This window comes from Anas platyrhynchos, chromosome 1 (genome assembly GCF_047663525.1).
Source record: "Anas platyrhynchos isolate ZD024472 breed Pekin duck chromosome 1, IASCAAS_PekinDuck_T2T, whole genome shotgun sequence".
Taxonomy (NCBI): Eukaryota; Metazoa; Chordata; class Aves; order Anseriformes; family Anatidae; genus Anas; species Anas platyrhynchos.
Window position 1 is genome coordinate 188,220,192 of NC_092587.1, and position 15,990 is coordinate 188,236,181.

Consider the following 15,990-nt stretch of genomic DNA (forward strand, 5'->3'; position numbering starts at 1 on the left):
GCTGCGCCGGGGGGGTGCCCGGAGCCTTCCCCCTCCATCCCGCGGCCTCAGCCCGGCCGCCGCGCATGCGCCCCCGCGGCGGCGGAGCGGCCCGCGTCCATGTCGGCGGCCGGCTGGAAGATGGCGGCGTGGAGAGCGGCGCTGGCGGCGGCCGCCCGCGCTCCGCTCCGGGGGCGCCTCGCCGGGCTGCGGCCCGCCCGGAGCCAGCGGCGCCCGGCCGGCTGGAGAGGGGCCGCCACCGCCGCCGTCCTGCTCGGGGGAGGCTCCGTGGTGGCGTGTTACGGCGGCTGGCGGGGGCGGCCGGGGGCGGGCGCCTTCCTCACCGTCCTGGCTCAGGTAAGGCGCCGGCAGCCCCGCTGCGGGCAGCCCTCGCCGCTCGCCCCGGGGGACGAGGGGAGGCCGGGGGGGGTGTGTGGGGAGCGGCCTGCGGGAGCCGAGCGCCGGCTGGGCTGGGGGAGCCGCTGCCGTGGAGGGGTCAGGAGGGGCCCCCTGGCAGCTGTGTTTGGGCAGAGGTGCTCCTGCTTCGCGTGGGTCTCAATAATTTGGGTGTTTTCTGCGGTGGAAGCAAGCAGGGGGGGCTGACAGCCCCGAGGGGTTCGTGTGGGGGTCGTGGGGATGTGGCCCGTGTGGAGCTGCCCGTCTGGTGGCAGCTTCCAGGGCTTGGCTTCGGGTCTGCGATGCCCAACCTGAGCTTCAGGTGCTCTGAGGCATTAGCACGCTCCCCCCCTTAACAAAGGACGTTTCCCCAAAATACCACTTCTGTTTTCCAGCTGAAATGCACACAGCAGTTGGGGTGATACCAGTGGGTACGTTCAGAATCTGGGCGATGAACATCACGATGCCTTGGAGCATCAGTACTCGCGCAGAAGGTCAAGAACAGATGCTCGTTATTTACAAAACAATCACCACAAGTTCCAAAACACAGTCACGCTTCCCGCTGTTACTCATTTTGTGGAGAGAACTTTTTCCCATTCTTCCTTCAGATGGCTGTCGATCAAAGTTAGTGAGGCTTCCAAGATGGGAAGCCCTCGAAGCGATCTGGGCCAGCAGGTTAGCATGGGATAGGGTTAGGAGGTCAGTGTATGATTGCATTGCCATTCAGCTGCTTCTACCTAGGAAATTTTGGAAGAATTCCATGGTTTGTATGCTTTGAGATCCTATCTCTTAGCAAATATTGAACAGGTGGAACTGCAGGCAGGTAAATAGTGATCTTATTTATTCTCAAATCAAGAACAAGGAGTGTGTTTTTTTATTATTTTTGATACTGCAGTCTTAGGTGTTGCACTGGAGGAAACTCCACTTTTTAAATAAGAATACTTCTGAAATAGGTTAAGTGTCAGTCCTGACTTCTTGGACAGCGCATCTTAAAACTTTGGTTTTCTGTACGTGCTCCCAGCAAGAAAGGCAAACATTATTGCACTAGAATTCCTACTGGAAATGTATCATCTGCTGTAAACAGCCAGCAGAATAAGATGTTATATTTATTTATATTTATATTAACTATGACATTTTTCAGCAGCATTGCGTTATGTTTAAAAAAAAATCCTGTCCTTGAGGCCTATTACCTATATGTATGGGACTCTTGCATAAGCACACTGTATGTGGGTATATATAAAATGTGTTAATGCAGGAAGTAATTGCTTTTAAAGACTGCTGGGTTGAAGGGATATAGCTTTGGTGCTCATGTGTTCTTGGACTAGCTTCCAGCTAATGCACGGACAGTCCTACAAGTACACTTTATAACTCTGTGGGGGCACTGAAAATCTACAGCTTCTTGAATCGATTCATTATTGGCGACAATAAGCTGCTGGACACTGCAAATGTTAAGGAGTTTATTCAATTTAAACTTTTTTGTTTCCTGATAAAAGGGTGTTGGACATCCCATCGTAGTTGCAGACAGAAATTCTCCATACATCTTGAGCTCTGTGTTGCTGCAATTAATGTAGTGACACTTCAAAAAGTACTTCAGAACTGGCCATGCAGCGCATGGCGCTAAGGGCAGTAAATTGAAAGCAGAAGTGGCCTGTAAAATCCGCGAGGACAGGTTAATAGAACCAAAGCAGCATGCTGCGTTTCTTTTAAGGGGTTTGGATGCTACCAGTGGCTTCTTACAGACAGAAATAAGAAACAATCAAAAGCACCGCAAAGTGTTGAAACATGTGTCACCTTTATTTTTATGTCTTGGAGCACTCTTTGTTTCTGGTAATATATTTTGCTTAAATTGAGATACATTTCACATTCTACCAGTGGATGACCTGACTTTATATTATCCCTTTTCACTATAGTGGATCTCAAGCAGCTTGGCTTGAGATCTCTAGCTTTGCTTGAGATTAGGCTTGCAGACAATTATGTATTGTTAATGTTGCTGTAGGTTATGTAGGGGAATTGTGTGCAGGATAAATACTGGAAATGTTATAGATTAAGGCAAGTATTTGAAATTAAGCAGCACAATTTTCATGAGCACTGTGGTAATAAAAGTATATGCAGTGGAAGTGTTTGTATTTCCCTCTCAAGTACCAGGCGTAGCATTTGCTCTTGAGACTGCTGAGTCCTTTAAGCTATGATGCTTCCCTGTTTTTCTTAGTAATACAGTCTTTACTGTTGAATCATAAGAATAAATCACTGCAAAATGAGTGATAATTATTTAAGATGCCTGACAGAGTGAAGTTGACAAAGTGGCACTATTTCAGCATAATTTGAGCCACCGATTGAGTTTGTGTTCTTGTCCTGACAGTGAGATGTAACAACCGTTAATAGCTTTATTGCAGTCAGTCTTCACTGTAAAAACTAAATAATTTGTTCAGTTTATGTAATTGAAATTGGTAGCTATTTAGGTTTTCCTTTAGTGTCAATCAAACTAGTTTCCATCAAATTACTTAGAAGTTTTTCAGCTTTATGTGTGATTCATGTAGTTATTTTCATTCTCAATATTCGTTGATCTGTTGTTTAGAAAGGTACAGGGAATGTATTGGAATAAGTCCTTATAAATGAGAGTAAATCACTACTGTACAAAAATTTTAGAGCAAAATTAACATAATCTCTTCCTCCCTCCTCCCCCCTGTTTTTATAGATACCAGGCTCTAGTTCTATCTATCCTTGTTATTTACCAGTGAAGCTCCATTGCGTGTCCTAGAACAGATACGGCTGGTGCTGGGATAATCTAGATCAGCTTTTCCAAATGAAGGGTGTCTTCATTCTGCCAGTGTGACTGAAAATGGTGATTATACTGAAGTTCACCGAACGTGTTTCTTCTAAACAACATGCCTGGGTCAGAAATGTACACACTACACTGTGCACTGCGGTGATACGTCATAAGTTGGTTTTCAGTAATTCCAGAATGATGAGTAATTGGGAACCCTGATCAGACTTGCAATGTCGTCCCAAATCTTGCAATTTCCAATAGTAAGGTGGCATTACACGTCCTACAGCTGCTGGAATCCTTTGCTTAAAACACACTGTTCATTGCAAGTCAGTTTGCAGTCGCTCAGGTTGTCCTTATCAGGGTCAAGAATCAAGTACAGGATTGCCACAGGACACGCAAGTGGGATAGCACACATCAGGAAACTGTACCATCAAGCCTGGGAACTTGCCAAGGGACTGTAGCTTCGACCTCATGCACACACATGTTGCAGATGATAAGAGAGCTCTGAGAAGCACCAAGCTGCCACAGGCAGCGTCTCCTACCCCTGCTGAGTTTTTTACGGATGTGTTTAGTCACTGGTTTCGGAAAGAAGAATACAATTTTACCCACCCTCTGTAGAGTGTTGCATTTTGTGCTGAGTCTGAGTCACTCTTTCTGACTGAGACTGAGTAAAGTTGTTACTGGTGTGTATATATATAATAACAACATGTGGAAGTCCTGTCTGTTTGGTACTGATAAAGGTGGTATTGTTGCAGCATTCTTTTCCAAGGACCGGGGGAGCATTAGTTGACAGTTACATTTTTGATCCAGCTTCCCTGCGCTAAGTGGAAAACACAACTTGACCTCCAGAGGTCCCTTCCAACCTCAACCATTCTGCGAACTTAATGACAGTTCTTGCTTCTGGTCTCTGTTACATCATTATAGCCTAGTTCTCTTCATCTTCCCCCCCCCCTTTTTTTTTTTTGTGTCATATCAGCAATGTGCTATGATTCTTCCAGATAAGAAGAAACTCAGTTCCTGTTCTAGAGGTCTTAAGTACATAAATTGTATTTGATCATGCATTTGATCTTAACATTTTCAGTTAAGATAATCCTAGTCTTTCACAATGGATAACAAACCACTTGTGCCTTTTTTAGTGTCTGATATTAATTAAATATTTATTTTATTTTAAAATGTGGTTTGTTTGTTTGTTTGTTTGTTTTTTGAAGGAGAAAATAGCCTTTTTGTGTTTGAAAGTGGAAGGGTGGGGAAGAAGTCCGGGAATCTCTTTTTGGACTGTGTTAAACTGTGCAGAGTGTTTCACTCTTTTCCAGTTTTCTAATGTTAGCGATTCTTAACAGAGCCAAAGATAGGCACACACAGGAGTGGTGACTGTGTGATCATTTCATGAAAACCGTTACTCCAAACAGCTGTGAGTAAAATACTTTTTCTGATTAACATTGGAGCTTTAGTTCATTTTCTTGGGCTATGTATGTAACCACCACTAAAATGTATTTTGGAGCTATTGCCCAACACTGTTTGAACGAATAATGCAAAATACTGTAAAGGATACCCTGAACACCAGTTTTTGTTCAGGGATCTGGCACAACGGTAAAGGCAAAATAATCCTCTGGAGGACGTCTTCACAAATCCTGGCTGATTGAGCTCAGAGTGATCCTGAGAGAGCTCAGAGTGCTAGTTCATAAGATAATCTAGGGAGACTGCTGCAATTGAATGTAACTCAAAAGTTTATCAGGGTTGTAGGAGAAGTCTTTGGGCTTCCAGACATGGAATCTGATAAAGATGGTTTTAATAGTTCAGAGAGCAGACTGTTGGTCACACATTGAGTGCTGGGATGGATTTGTTTCAGACAGGTTCTAGTACATTGTGCATGGTTTTCATCTGGGTAAAAATGTCAATCCTGATCAATAGATGATTCACAAACTAATGTCAGCTATGCATATGTTACCTTTTTAGCTTATTTTCACTTGATTGGTAACTTCTGGCGCAGGCATGAGTTTGGTATTACATTCTTGGTGTCACTGCCCCTCATTATGTGCTACCAAAACAAATGACGTCAGTTGCATGCATGTCAAAAGCAGCTTTTTGTTTAAATTGTTTGAAGCAATTTCTTTAGAGCAGTGGAAGGAAGATTTGAATAGCTCTGGGATTCTGATATTTTTGCATATCCCGTGTATCCTGGATCACTTCATGACTTATGCTACGCTTACACAACTTTTAGCTCACACTTCCTCCCTTTTATTTATTCTAATATAGATTATATCTAGGAAGGTAGAATGCATATTAACTGCATGTAGAAGGTTTTCACTATTGGCAGATAGGATGTATGTGTGTGGCATTTGAATTCAGTCACCAAATACTAAAAAATATATATTTTTTTCTACGAACCATTGTTTAATCTATGCTTCACATGTAGGTGCATTAAACTGAGACTTGTTGGCAAATCTCGTTAGAGTGGGAATTTTTGTGGGGGTTCCTGTGCAATCTGTTCTAAAAGCCTGGTTCATGCTAAGGAAGAACATTGCTGCTAAGATGAGGTGTCTTGATAAATATAGAAGTCTGGATAAAATTGCATAAGGATTTGTAGTGATGTATGGAATTGCCCGGAGGAATCTGGTTCTAAAATAAATCTGGTAAGAATATGTACAGCCTAATCTGAAAAATAGACAAGAAGATTCTTGTGCTTACTCTGTCATAAAAATTAAAAAAAAAAAAAAATGCCAGCTTTTGTTTGATCAAAAATCCTAGAATAATTTTTGTGTTTTAAGTAATAATTTCAAAGCATTTTCCTTTGAGTCTTTATTCTGTTAGAGTTCAAGAAGTGTTTGGACAACGCTCTCAGACACACAGTCTGATTTTTGGGTGGTCCTTTGGGGGACCCAGGAGCTGGACTCGATGATCCCTGTGGGTCCCTTCCAGCTCGGATATTCTGTGATTCTATGAAATTAATTGCGAATGCAAATGTAACAGCACATCTAATAGATTATGAGGATGCTCACAAAAGAATAAGCATGTATAAAATACAAATCCACAGTGAACGCTTTAACAGGCTTTTGAAATATAATGCAAGTGTTTTTAATCCACATCAGGCACGCTGAGAGCTTGCAGGCCTCGGAGAAGCCTCGTGCAGACCTGACTGTTGGGAATTGGCATAATTGTTCGATCTAAGCTTGCTTTAAGCAACCAGGGGTAGGCCTTAGAAATCTCAGGGCCTGCTGTAGCTGAGCAAACCAAGCTGCCAGAGTAACTGTGAGAAGCTCCCACGGCAATGACTCCCACATCACCCAATTAAGGAACTCAGAAAATATTGTTATCAGCAGCTGGCCTCAAGGACTAGGCCTACGTGACCGTTAAGCACAAAGGGGGTTGTTTTCCTAACTTCTAATCAAAAGGTGGTGTTATTTGCTTAACAGTTTGTCTGGGTGCTTTTGACCAATAATCTTGTGTGAAACACTGTCCACCCCTGTAAAATTCACTATAAAAGTTGGGCTATTCGGGCAATAAAATGGTGAAGCATGATCTGACTCTGCTGGTGTCTGTCGTGCTTTCGGCCGTGCTTCACAACAAATGGCGCCCGAACAGGCTGAGACCTGAACAAGGCCTGAACAGGACATCGCACCGGAGCAGGACATCGCAGCCGAGCACGGACATCGCAGCGGCGCCGGGGCAAACACCACAGCGCAGCGGGACACCAGTGCAGCGGGACACCAGCGCAGCGGGACGCCAGCGGCACCGGCACATCTGAACACAGGTAGACCAGGAGACCAGCGGCGTCGGGACCAGCGGCGCCGGGACATCGGCGCGGCGCCGGGGACCAGCGCCGGGGTCACAGCGTCGAGACTGAGACATCGGAGCGGCGCGGGACTTCGGAGCGGACTTCGGACCGGCGCTGCAGCTGACCAGACACCGAGCCGCAAACGCTGTACACAGGACTCACGGTGAGACGCGCTACTCCCGGTGAGACGCGGAAAACGCGGTACTCCCGGTGAGAGACGCGGGACACGGTGGGACGCGGGGACGCGGGGACTCACGGTGAGAGACGCGGGGTACGGAACTGCGCAGGAAATTGAAGTAATCGCGGGACATTGAAGTAATCGCGGTGGAGGTGAAAGGGACGATAATCCCCACACCTGCAGTCTGACAGGTGACTGGGACGTAAACGCGGAATCCCCGTACCTGAGAGCACCTATAGAGGGTCCCTGTCAGTCATGTGTCTCGCAAAGGCTGCAACAGCATAAATAAAGGCATGGAGGCATATGATTTGCTCAAATGCTTTTTAGAAAACCGCAGCACGCAGGGTATAGACTGCAAAAAGGATTTACCAGGATTATTAGCATATGGAGTAACAAAGGGTTGTTTTATCAATCCGGATACAGTTTTTGAACAAGCAGAGTGGCGCAAATTTGGGGACAAATTGTTTGATGAAGTTATTAATGACAATAAGACTGCTAAAAAATTATCAAAGCCTTGGAAAGCAGTCACTAACGCCTTAGCTATACATCAGGCTGAGCAGAGAGTCGCTGCTGCCGCTACAGAGTGACTGGGATTGCCAGGAAGAGCTGGTAGTGTTAACCCTCAGATGGACGAAGAGCTGGTAGTGTTAACCCTCAGATGGACGAGGAAATAAGAGAGCAAAAACCAGACAGAAAAAACACCAGCCCGTTTACAGACGGTGTTCAACAGAGGCAGAGGATGTGGAACCAAATAGCAAATGAGGCCCTATGTGAGGGTGAACACGAGATAGCTGCACAATTGATTCCAGAGGCCTTCCCGGTAATATACACCGGACGCCCAGGGTAATGTTACGGTTAATCTAGTGAATTTGGACTGGAAATTGTTAACTCAGCTGCGGTCCACAGTAAATGACTCAGGTCTGAAAGGTGAACCTACAAGACACATGCTGGACTACATTTGGGGAACGAATATTTTGCTTCCAGGAGACATACGCAACATAATGAAGTTAATTTTGACCCAACACCAGCAGCTTTTATTTAATGCCCATTGGCAGGCTGCTTGTCAAGAAGCAGTTGCAGTGATAAGAGCACCGGGGGACCCTTTACATGGGGTCACGCTGGAAGAGTTGATGGGGATAGGACCGTATTTTAGGACAGAAGCACAGGCATTGCTGGGACCTGATAAAGCCAAGGAATCAATGAGAACGGCCAGAAGAGCATTGGATCAGATAAAGGGGCCAGGGGGAATACCTTCCTACATGGGAATCAAACAGGGTAGAGAGGAACCATTTGGGCTTTTTATTGATCGCGTTGCAAATGCAATACAGGCGGCAGGGGTGCCCGATTACCTCAAGGGCATGATATTAAAACAGTGCGCAATTCAGAATAGCAACCCTTCTACTCTCAATATATTGGCTTCCTTGCCCGGGACATGGACAATCGAGGAAGGGTTGGAAAGAATGGCTCAGGTACCAGCAGGCCCACAGGCTATGTTAGTAGAAGCAGTAAAGCAATTAAGTGACAGCATGAAAGAACAGGCACAGGCTATGAAAGAGCATGTTCAGTTTACACAGAGTCAGGTCCTTGCAGCTCTTGCTCCTTTGCAAACCGCCGGTGGTCCAGTACCACCCCTTAGTAACCAGTTACCACAGCGCTGCCGATGTTATCGTTGTGGTGCTTTTGGACACGTGAGACGACACTGCAAAGCTGGGGCAGTATGGTGCTCAAATTGTCAGTCGAACAATCACAAGGAAGCGGCATGTCGACGCAACGTGCCAGGAAACGGCCGGAACAGCGGCAAGAGTCGCAAACGCCTCCCGTGGCCGCTCCGCTCCCGGCCCCGGCCCCGGCCCCGGCGCCGGCACCGGCCGGGGCAGCGCGGCCGCGGGCGGCCACAGGGCCGGTCCCGGTCCCTGTGCCCGAAGTTTCCCAAGCCCGCCCCGCCGAGGCGGAGGATGCAGCAGGACGGCGCGGAGCAGGGCGGCTTCCCGTGGCCGGAGCCGCTGCCCGTGGCCGGCCCGGCGCTGCCGTTCCGCCGCCCGCGCTGCGGGGAGCGCGGTCGGTTCGGCCGCGGCGCGCGTGTCAGGGCGAAGTTGAGCAGGATGGTGGAGGCCGTGGACAAGACGAAGGAGAAGCGGCTCGACAGGCTGACCGGGGAGCTGGCCCAGAAGACGACGGAGCTGCTGGAGGTGCGGGAGGCCTTCGTGCAGCTCTCGCAGAAGCAGCAGGAGGTGCAGCGGAGGGAGCGGGTGCTCAGCAGGCAGGTGGACGTGGCGGTGGAGATGATCGCGGCCTTAAAGCAGCGCCTCAGCGAGTTCGAGGAGGAGACAGAAAAAGAATTGTGGGGAAAAGCCAGGCTCTAGCACTTCATTGAGAACCTGCTGCAGCGCATGGACCTGGCAGAGAGGCAGCTAGAGTATTACCAAAACCAGCAGATCGCCTGCAGCCGTATAGCAGATGTTACACGCTCTTTCCTAACTAGTAATCATGTGTCTCACCCATTTGTGGTGAATGGTCAGTGGCAAAAAGAAAAGGGGGAGAGTAAGGGGCGGCAAAGACAGAAACGGTACCAGGAGAATGCCACTGACACTGACGGCACGGGTAATAGCAGTAGTATAAGTGACACAGGTGCGGGGCGGCGGGCACCGGTGTCCTGGAAATGTGATGGTGAAAAGGACTGTGACAGTGGAGAAGATGAAGAGAATTGTGGCATTGTGACTTGTAGTGCAGCAGAGTCCACATGCAGTAGTGGACAATGTATTTCCAAAAGCTTTGTCTGCAATGGTCAAGATAACTGTTCCGACCACTCAGATGACTCTTTGGAGCAGTGTGGCTGCCAGCCTGCACCTCTGGTGAAGTGTTATGTGAGTGAGGTGCAGTGCGGCTCAGGTGAGAAAGACTGTGACAGAGATCCTGATTGCAAGGATGGAAGTGATGAAATTAACTGCCCTTCTCAGACTTGCAGGCCAGACCAGTTCAGATGTGAAGATGGGAACTGTGTCCATGGAAGTAGGCAGTGCAGTGGTATGAAAGACTGTCTGGATGGCACTGATGAAGCAAACTGTAACGATGTTATTCAGTGCTCTGGACCTGGCAAATTCAAGAGCAAAAGTGAAGAATGCATAGATATCAATAAAGTGTGTAACCAGCAGAGAGACTGCAAGGACTGGGGTGATGAGCCCCTGAAGGAATGCAACATAAATGAATGTGACTGTCCAGCTGGGTTTGAGTTTGTAGACAAGAGAAACTGTGGAGATATTGATGAATGTCAAAACCCTGGTATCTGTAGTCAAATCTGTATCAACCTGAAAGGTGGCTACAAATGTGAACGTAGCCCTGGATATCAGATGAATCCTGCTACAGAAACCTGGAAAGGGCTATACCGGTACAAAAATACAAATAACACCTGTGATTACAATGACACTGCTAATCAGGGTTTAGGGGTTTATGGCACGGAGACAAGGGGTAACAACTACAGTGTTTGGAACAATTGTACAGCTTTGGCCTTACCTCCTGATGTTTTTCTGATTTGTGGGGATAGGGCCTGGCAAGGTATCGCTGCAAATGCTATCAGAAGTCCATGTTACTTAGATAAACTCATTGTATTTGCTTCTAGCTTGTTGCAGTTGCATGAAATCACCAGACATAAATGGGCATTGCTTGCACTGGATAGCAATGATAATGTTGAATTGTGTGGGGTTGCAGCTAGAGCGGCATTGGCAATTTTAGTGCTTGGAGTGGCATCTGTGGCCGCACGTAACAACTGCTCGGCTGTGGGGATCGGCTGTGGTGTGGACGCCCCTAGGTGCACCCTGAGCGTTTTGTTCGGAGGGGACTCCACTCTCAGCTGCTCACTGCAGGAGCAGACAAAGATCTCCTGTAGCTGCAGACAAACAGTAGTTTTTCAGCTGCTGGAGGGATACTAACTGGAGTATTAATAATTGTATGTGTTATTCTTAAATGTCCAGGTATTTTGTGTTGAAAGTATTTGAGTAAGGGTAAGGTTTTAAAACAAAGTGTTGCAAGTCACTTCACGAGGAACACAATGAGAGACAATACTTGTTTGTTTGCTTATCATTCTAAATTATATTCTTGTGGTATGATTGAGGATGTTGTATGATTGAGAGTGAGAAGTGCCAGAGGCCTCTGGGTGTACGATTGTGTTCTGTATGCGTGATTGTACTGTGTATTGTGTGAGAGAGAGCACATTTTAACCATAGTGCAGGTTATTGTTGCCCTAGTGCAGGATTCTGGAATATAACCATAGTCCAGGTTATTGTTGCCATAGTGTAGGATCCAGAGATATAACCACAGTGCAGGCTAAAAGCATGGGAAATTGGTGCCGGCAAAAATCATAGAAAAATGGATTCATTAGAAAGATTCAATATGATATCAATCCTTTCAATCAGTGGTTCACTGATTTGTTTGAAACAATGCATAGATGGTTACTGGGATTAGTCAAAGGGGCATTAAGGATTCTGTTCATTGTGGTGTCAATCATCATTACACGTAGTATTGTGATAAATGTGGTTAAAGGGTTATTTGCAAAATGTTATAGGGATTTTGAAGTGGTGCCGGGAACAGGTATCCAGTGGATCACTGTAAAGTGGACTGAAGCAGTTTTAGAATCTGCACACGCTGAAGACAACCAAGAAGAGGTTCCTGATAATCTGACAATGACGTGGGCTGTGACACCTCAAGGACTGTCAAGAACAGCCTTTGATCACCATCAAGTGATTAGGTTTAAGTGTGTTACTATTAAGTTGTGTTGCTTACTATTAAATTGTGTTACCATTAAATGCTTACAGTAACTATAGTATTATTAGGGTTAAGTTATATAGTTGTGTTATGTTGTATATTTGACACCTGCTGTAAAACCAAGCACTGCCTGTACAAAAAGAAAACGGGGGAATTGTTGGGAATTGGCATAATTGTTCGATCTAAGCTTGCTTTAAGCAACCAGGGGTAGGCCTTAGAAATCTCAGGGCCTGCTGTAGCTGAGCAAACCAAGCTGCCAGAGTAACTGTGAGAAGCTCCCACGGCAATGACTCCCACATCACCCAATTAAGGAACTCAGAAAATATTGTTATCAGCAGCTGGCCTCAAGGACTAGGCCTACGTGACCGTTAAGCACAAAGGGGGTTGTTTTCCTAACTTCGAATCAAAAGGTGGTGTTATTTTCTTAACAGTTTGTCTGGGTGCTTTTGACCAATAATCTTGTGTGAAACACTGTCCACCCCTGTAAAATTCACTATAAAAGTTGGGCTATTCGGGCAATAAAATGGTGAAGCATGATCTGACTCTGCTGGTGTCTGTCGTGCTTTCGTCCGTGCTTCGCAACACCTGACCACACGGCCGTATGGCTGATGCTTAAAATCTGCCTGGTGAAACAAGGCCATATAAAAACCATTAAAATCACAATTACTGTTGTGGGCTGGAGCCACTTTAAGTAAGGCTTATGCTTTTTTCATTACTTTTTTTTTTTTTTTTCCTGCTTTACCTTGTCTGTCCCACACCATGCTGGGCTTGGGTTTTCCTGCTGCTGCTGGTTTGATTCAAGGTCTTTCAAAGCTCTCACGTTTCTTGACAGTGGTGCTCAGTGCTGGGAAGGCTTTTTCTTGGTGAGTAATGAGTGCAGGCAGCGTTCTTGTCAGCATTGGTAGCATCCTTCTACGAGCTTCCTATTTTACTTTGATGTATATTTCCTATTATACTTACTATCTCAATAAATATGACAGAGCATGATGATCATGACAAGGCAGTTAAACATCGTAGGTAAACACAATGAACACTTGCTGGTTTTGGAAGGAAATGGGAAGTCAATTTGTCACTTCATTCCTGGGATATCGATAGTCAGTGGCTACATAGGACATTTTAACACAATTCACGCATTCGCCTTCTAACTCTGCTGTGTCATGTCAATATACTCTCTCTTTTTTTTTTTGTTTTGTTTTCTTGCCATTGCATCTAGAAGTAAACGGAAGTACTTGGGTTGAGTCTGTGCACAAAAATAAATACCTTAGTAACAGTGTTGCTTCCTAGTTCATCCAGGAGTAAATTAGAGTTAATAGTCCCAAATATTATGACAATGATGTGTTCAAAAACTCATTTTGAACACCATTCCTGCAATAATTAAGCATCAATAAATCTATGAATCTCATCCACAGGAAGAGCTTTTTAGAATTGGATTAACAGCTCAGCCTTCTCTAATCTTTTTTTTTTTTTTTTCCTTCCCTGAAAGATCCTTCAGTCTTTCCAAGCTGTTCCTCTTGTGCAGCCAAACAGGGTAACCTTAGCTACCTCTTGTTTAATTCTGTATTTCACTGTGTTGTGGAAATACTGTGTGTATCAGGTATCCACTAAGCGGTCTAAATCAATAACGGAGATATTAAATATATCACAAACATCATTCTCTGCATTAGTGACATACAGACATTGTCATGTTGTGTGCCCAAAATAGAATGTGGTATAGGGAGTATGGAATCTGTAGGGCCATGATGTTATAATTAATTATAGACTTAGATGTTGCTTATGGATATACATTTGTTTCACAACTTTAAATATACGGTATCCATTTCAGCCTTTTGAATGTGAGATATTTATATCCTGAAGTTTTTGGCTTTGAAAATATTTACATTTATTCCCTTCTCTGTGTGCACAGAGATTCTTTGTACAGGTGTCTTCATTGATACTAAAACAACATGATGTCAAATGTAATCTTAGGGGTCGGGGTTAAAATTTATCTTTCATCTGATCTGTCACCTTCTACTTGGATTTGCTCCGGCTGTATGACTTGAGTAATTAAACAAATTTAACTAGCATTCTCTAAGCGCTTTGATACATGTGGACATTTGAAATTGCATGGTTTTGTTGTGGTTTTAGCTATTATTTTGGTTTTGGTGTAATGAAAGATTAATGCTACAGGTTGAAAGTCATTGGCTGTTTATTCTAGTGGACAAACACGAATAAGTAAGAAAATAGTTTGACTGCAAGTTAAGAATACTATTCTGAATAGAAATAATTATACAAAATAATCTGATTTTTAACAAATACCCCAGGAGGAAACCAATATTTATTTATTGGGAATACTAGACCTACCTTTCCTCCCACAAATATTCTAGATTGTTTCAAAACAGATGTTATCATATTTCTTTTTTATCTCCTTTCTTAGATGGAAGATGTATCTGAAAGGATGGTGTTTCTGAGAACTTTGAACAGGCAGAGTGATAAGTAGCCTTTTTTTTTTTTTTTTTTGTAAAAAATGATCATATGTGTCCAAACAGTAGTATCGATTCTGTTATTATGTCTGCAGGATGAGCTTAAGAGCTCTGTATTACAGTTCCTTGTAGATTTTTGTCTACAGACACAGTAGCTGGCTAAATCTGGCTATTCCCAGTAAGTGGGTTAGCATCTTGCAGCACAAGGTAACCAGAAGAAGTAGCTCTGAATCTACATTAATTTGTGCTGTGGGGAAAGTCTCACAGATTTCACTGGTGACAGCTGTGACAGTAGCATTAGGGCTGTTACCGTTAAGTACATCTGCTTATTTCCTGCACTGGGTGCTTCCAGGTCACTCAGTGTGGGTACCTTGTAATGTCTAATTTATTTATTTTTTCTATGGTTCTTTGAATGATGTTACTTTACTTAACATAAGTAGGCTTAATTTAGTTTGAAAAATATTCCACAAAGACACCAACTAAAGAAATCATCAGAATTAATGACAGCAAAAATGGTGTGAAGTGCTCATTCAGAACACGTACAGTGGGCTCTGTCTCCTTACTGTCGCTTCTGACCGTTGTTACTACTCTGTGGGCCAAAGGACAAGAGAATAGTCTTGTCAGCTTTAAACACCAGCCAGCATTTAAATTAGTTCCTCAAGTCCCATTCAGCGTAGGAGAAATTTCGAGAGTGACTGTCTTGCGGTGATGGAGTCTATAAAAAGCAGTTGTAGCAGATGTAGCTAATAAATACTGTCTTATCAGCACTGAACCCTTCCCTGCTCCTGTGCCAAATCAGCAGGAAAACTCCTTCATCTGCCTCCAAAAACTGCAGACTAACTCTAGCGTAAATGAAAAATTGATATGAACTGAAGGAAATCGGTGTTTCCAGAAATCATTTTTTTCTGAATCTTTCTTTTAAAAGTAGACTTTTACTTGAATAAGACCTATTATTGGAGATACTGCCATATTAATAATGTATTAATGAATTATAATGCAATATTAAAATACAATACACTTATACACATATAGCTTTATATGTACTTATATTTAGAATATAAAGTTACATTTTATGCATACATTTCTAAGGAATGTCTAAGGGTGTCATGCATATGTATAAGATGCACATAAAATACTCACTATGCAAACACAAGAGTAAGGAAAAAGAAGTAATGGTATGATAATGTTGAAGTTTTATGGGTTTTATTTTGAAAGTTTCTGGTCTCACTTACCAGCTGTGCCCAGAATAGGAAGGCTGGATTCCGCCTGAAGTTCAGCTGAAGGCTGCTCATGGTGACTGCTCGCCACCGAGTCAGGCCTGGCTTTGAAACTTGTGTTGCGCGTATGCTGCTGTGCAGCTTTGTTGAAGAGAAATTAGGAAAGGTCTGTGTTGTCATATTGCTCTGATGATACAACATGGTAACAGTGTTATATTCTTTCAGGGATTTGCCAAAATGAACTTTATTTTTCAGTGCAAAAGTCTTTTGGGTTACGCACTGAGCACATTGCTTGACTGTTGCTTCTCCTTTTCCAAAGCTTTGGAGGTTAGAAGACACCAGAGCTGAATGCTGCAATAGACAGAAGAGTGGCTTAGAGCTGCAGCACAACCCCTGTAACAGTTCCCTCTGGATTTGTTTGTGAAGCAGCTCTGGATTTACCTGGTAATCTGTCTTTTTTT

At 44.4% G+C, this 15,990-nt stretch overlaps 1 protein-coding gene across 6 annotated transcripts in view; it reads left to right on the top strand.

Annotated features, from left to right (window-relative positions):
* Positions 1-50: 50 nt before the first annotated feature.
* Positions 51-15,990, top strand: part of LOC101792807 (zinc finger DHHC-type palmitoyltransferase 20) — an 87,883-nt gene continuing 71,943 nt past the window's right edge. For 3 of the 6 annotated variants that reach the window (XR_011806486.1, XR_011806487.1, XM_072032685.1), the window contains exon 1: positions 51-336. Coding sequence is in view for 1 of the 6 variants with exons in the window: in XM_072032685.1 (XP_071888786.1) it covers positions 66-336 (271 nt within the window). In the remaining 5 variants the exon portion in view is untranslated. Of the gene's footprint in view, positions 337-14,266; positions 14,326-15,848; positions 15,974-15,990 lie in introns of all 6 variants that reach the window. The other 3 variants (XR_011806489.1, XR_011806488.1, XR_011806490.1) reach the window with 3 other exon arrangements.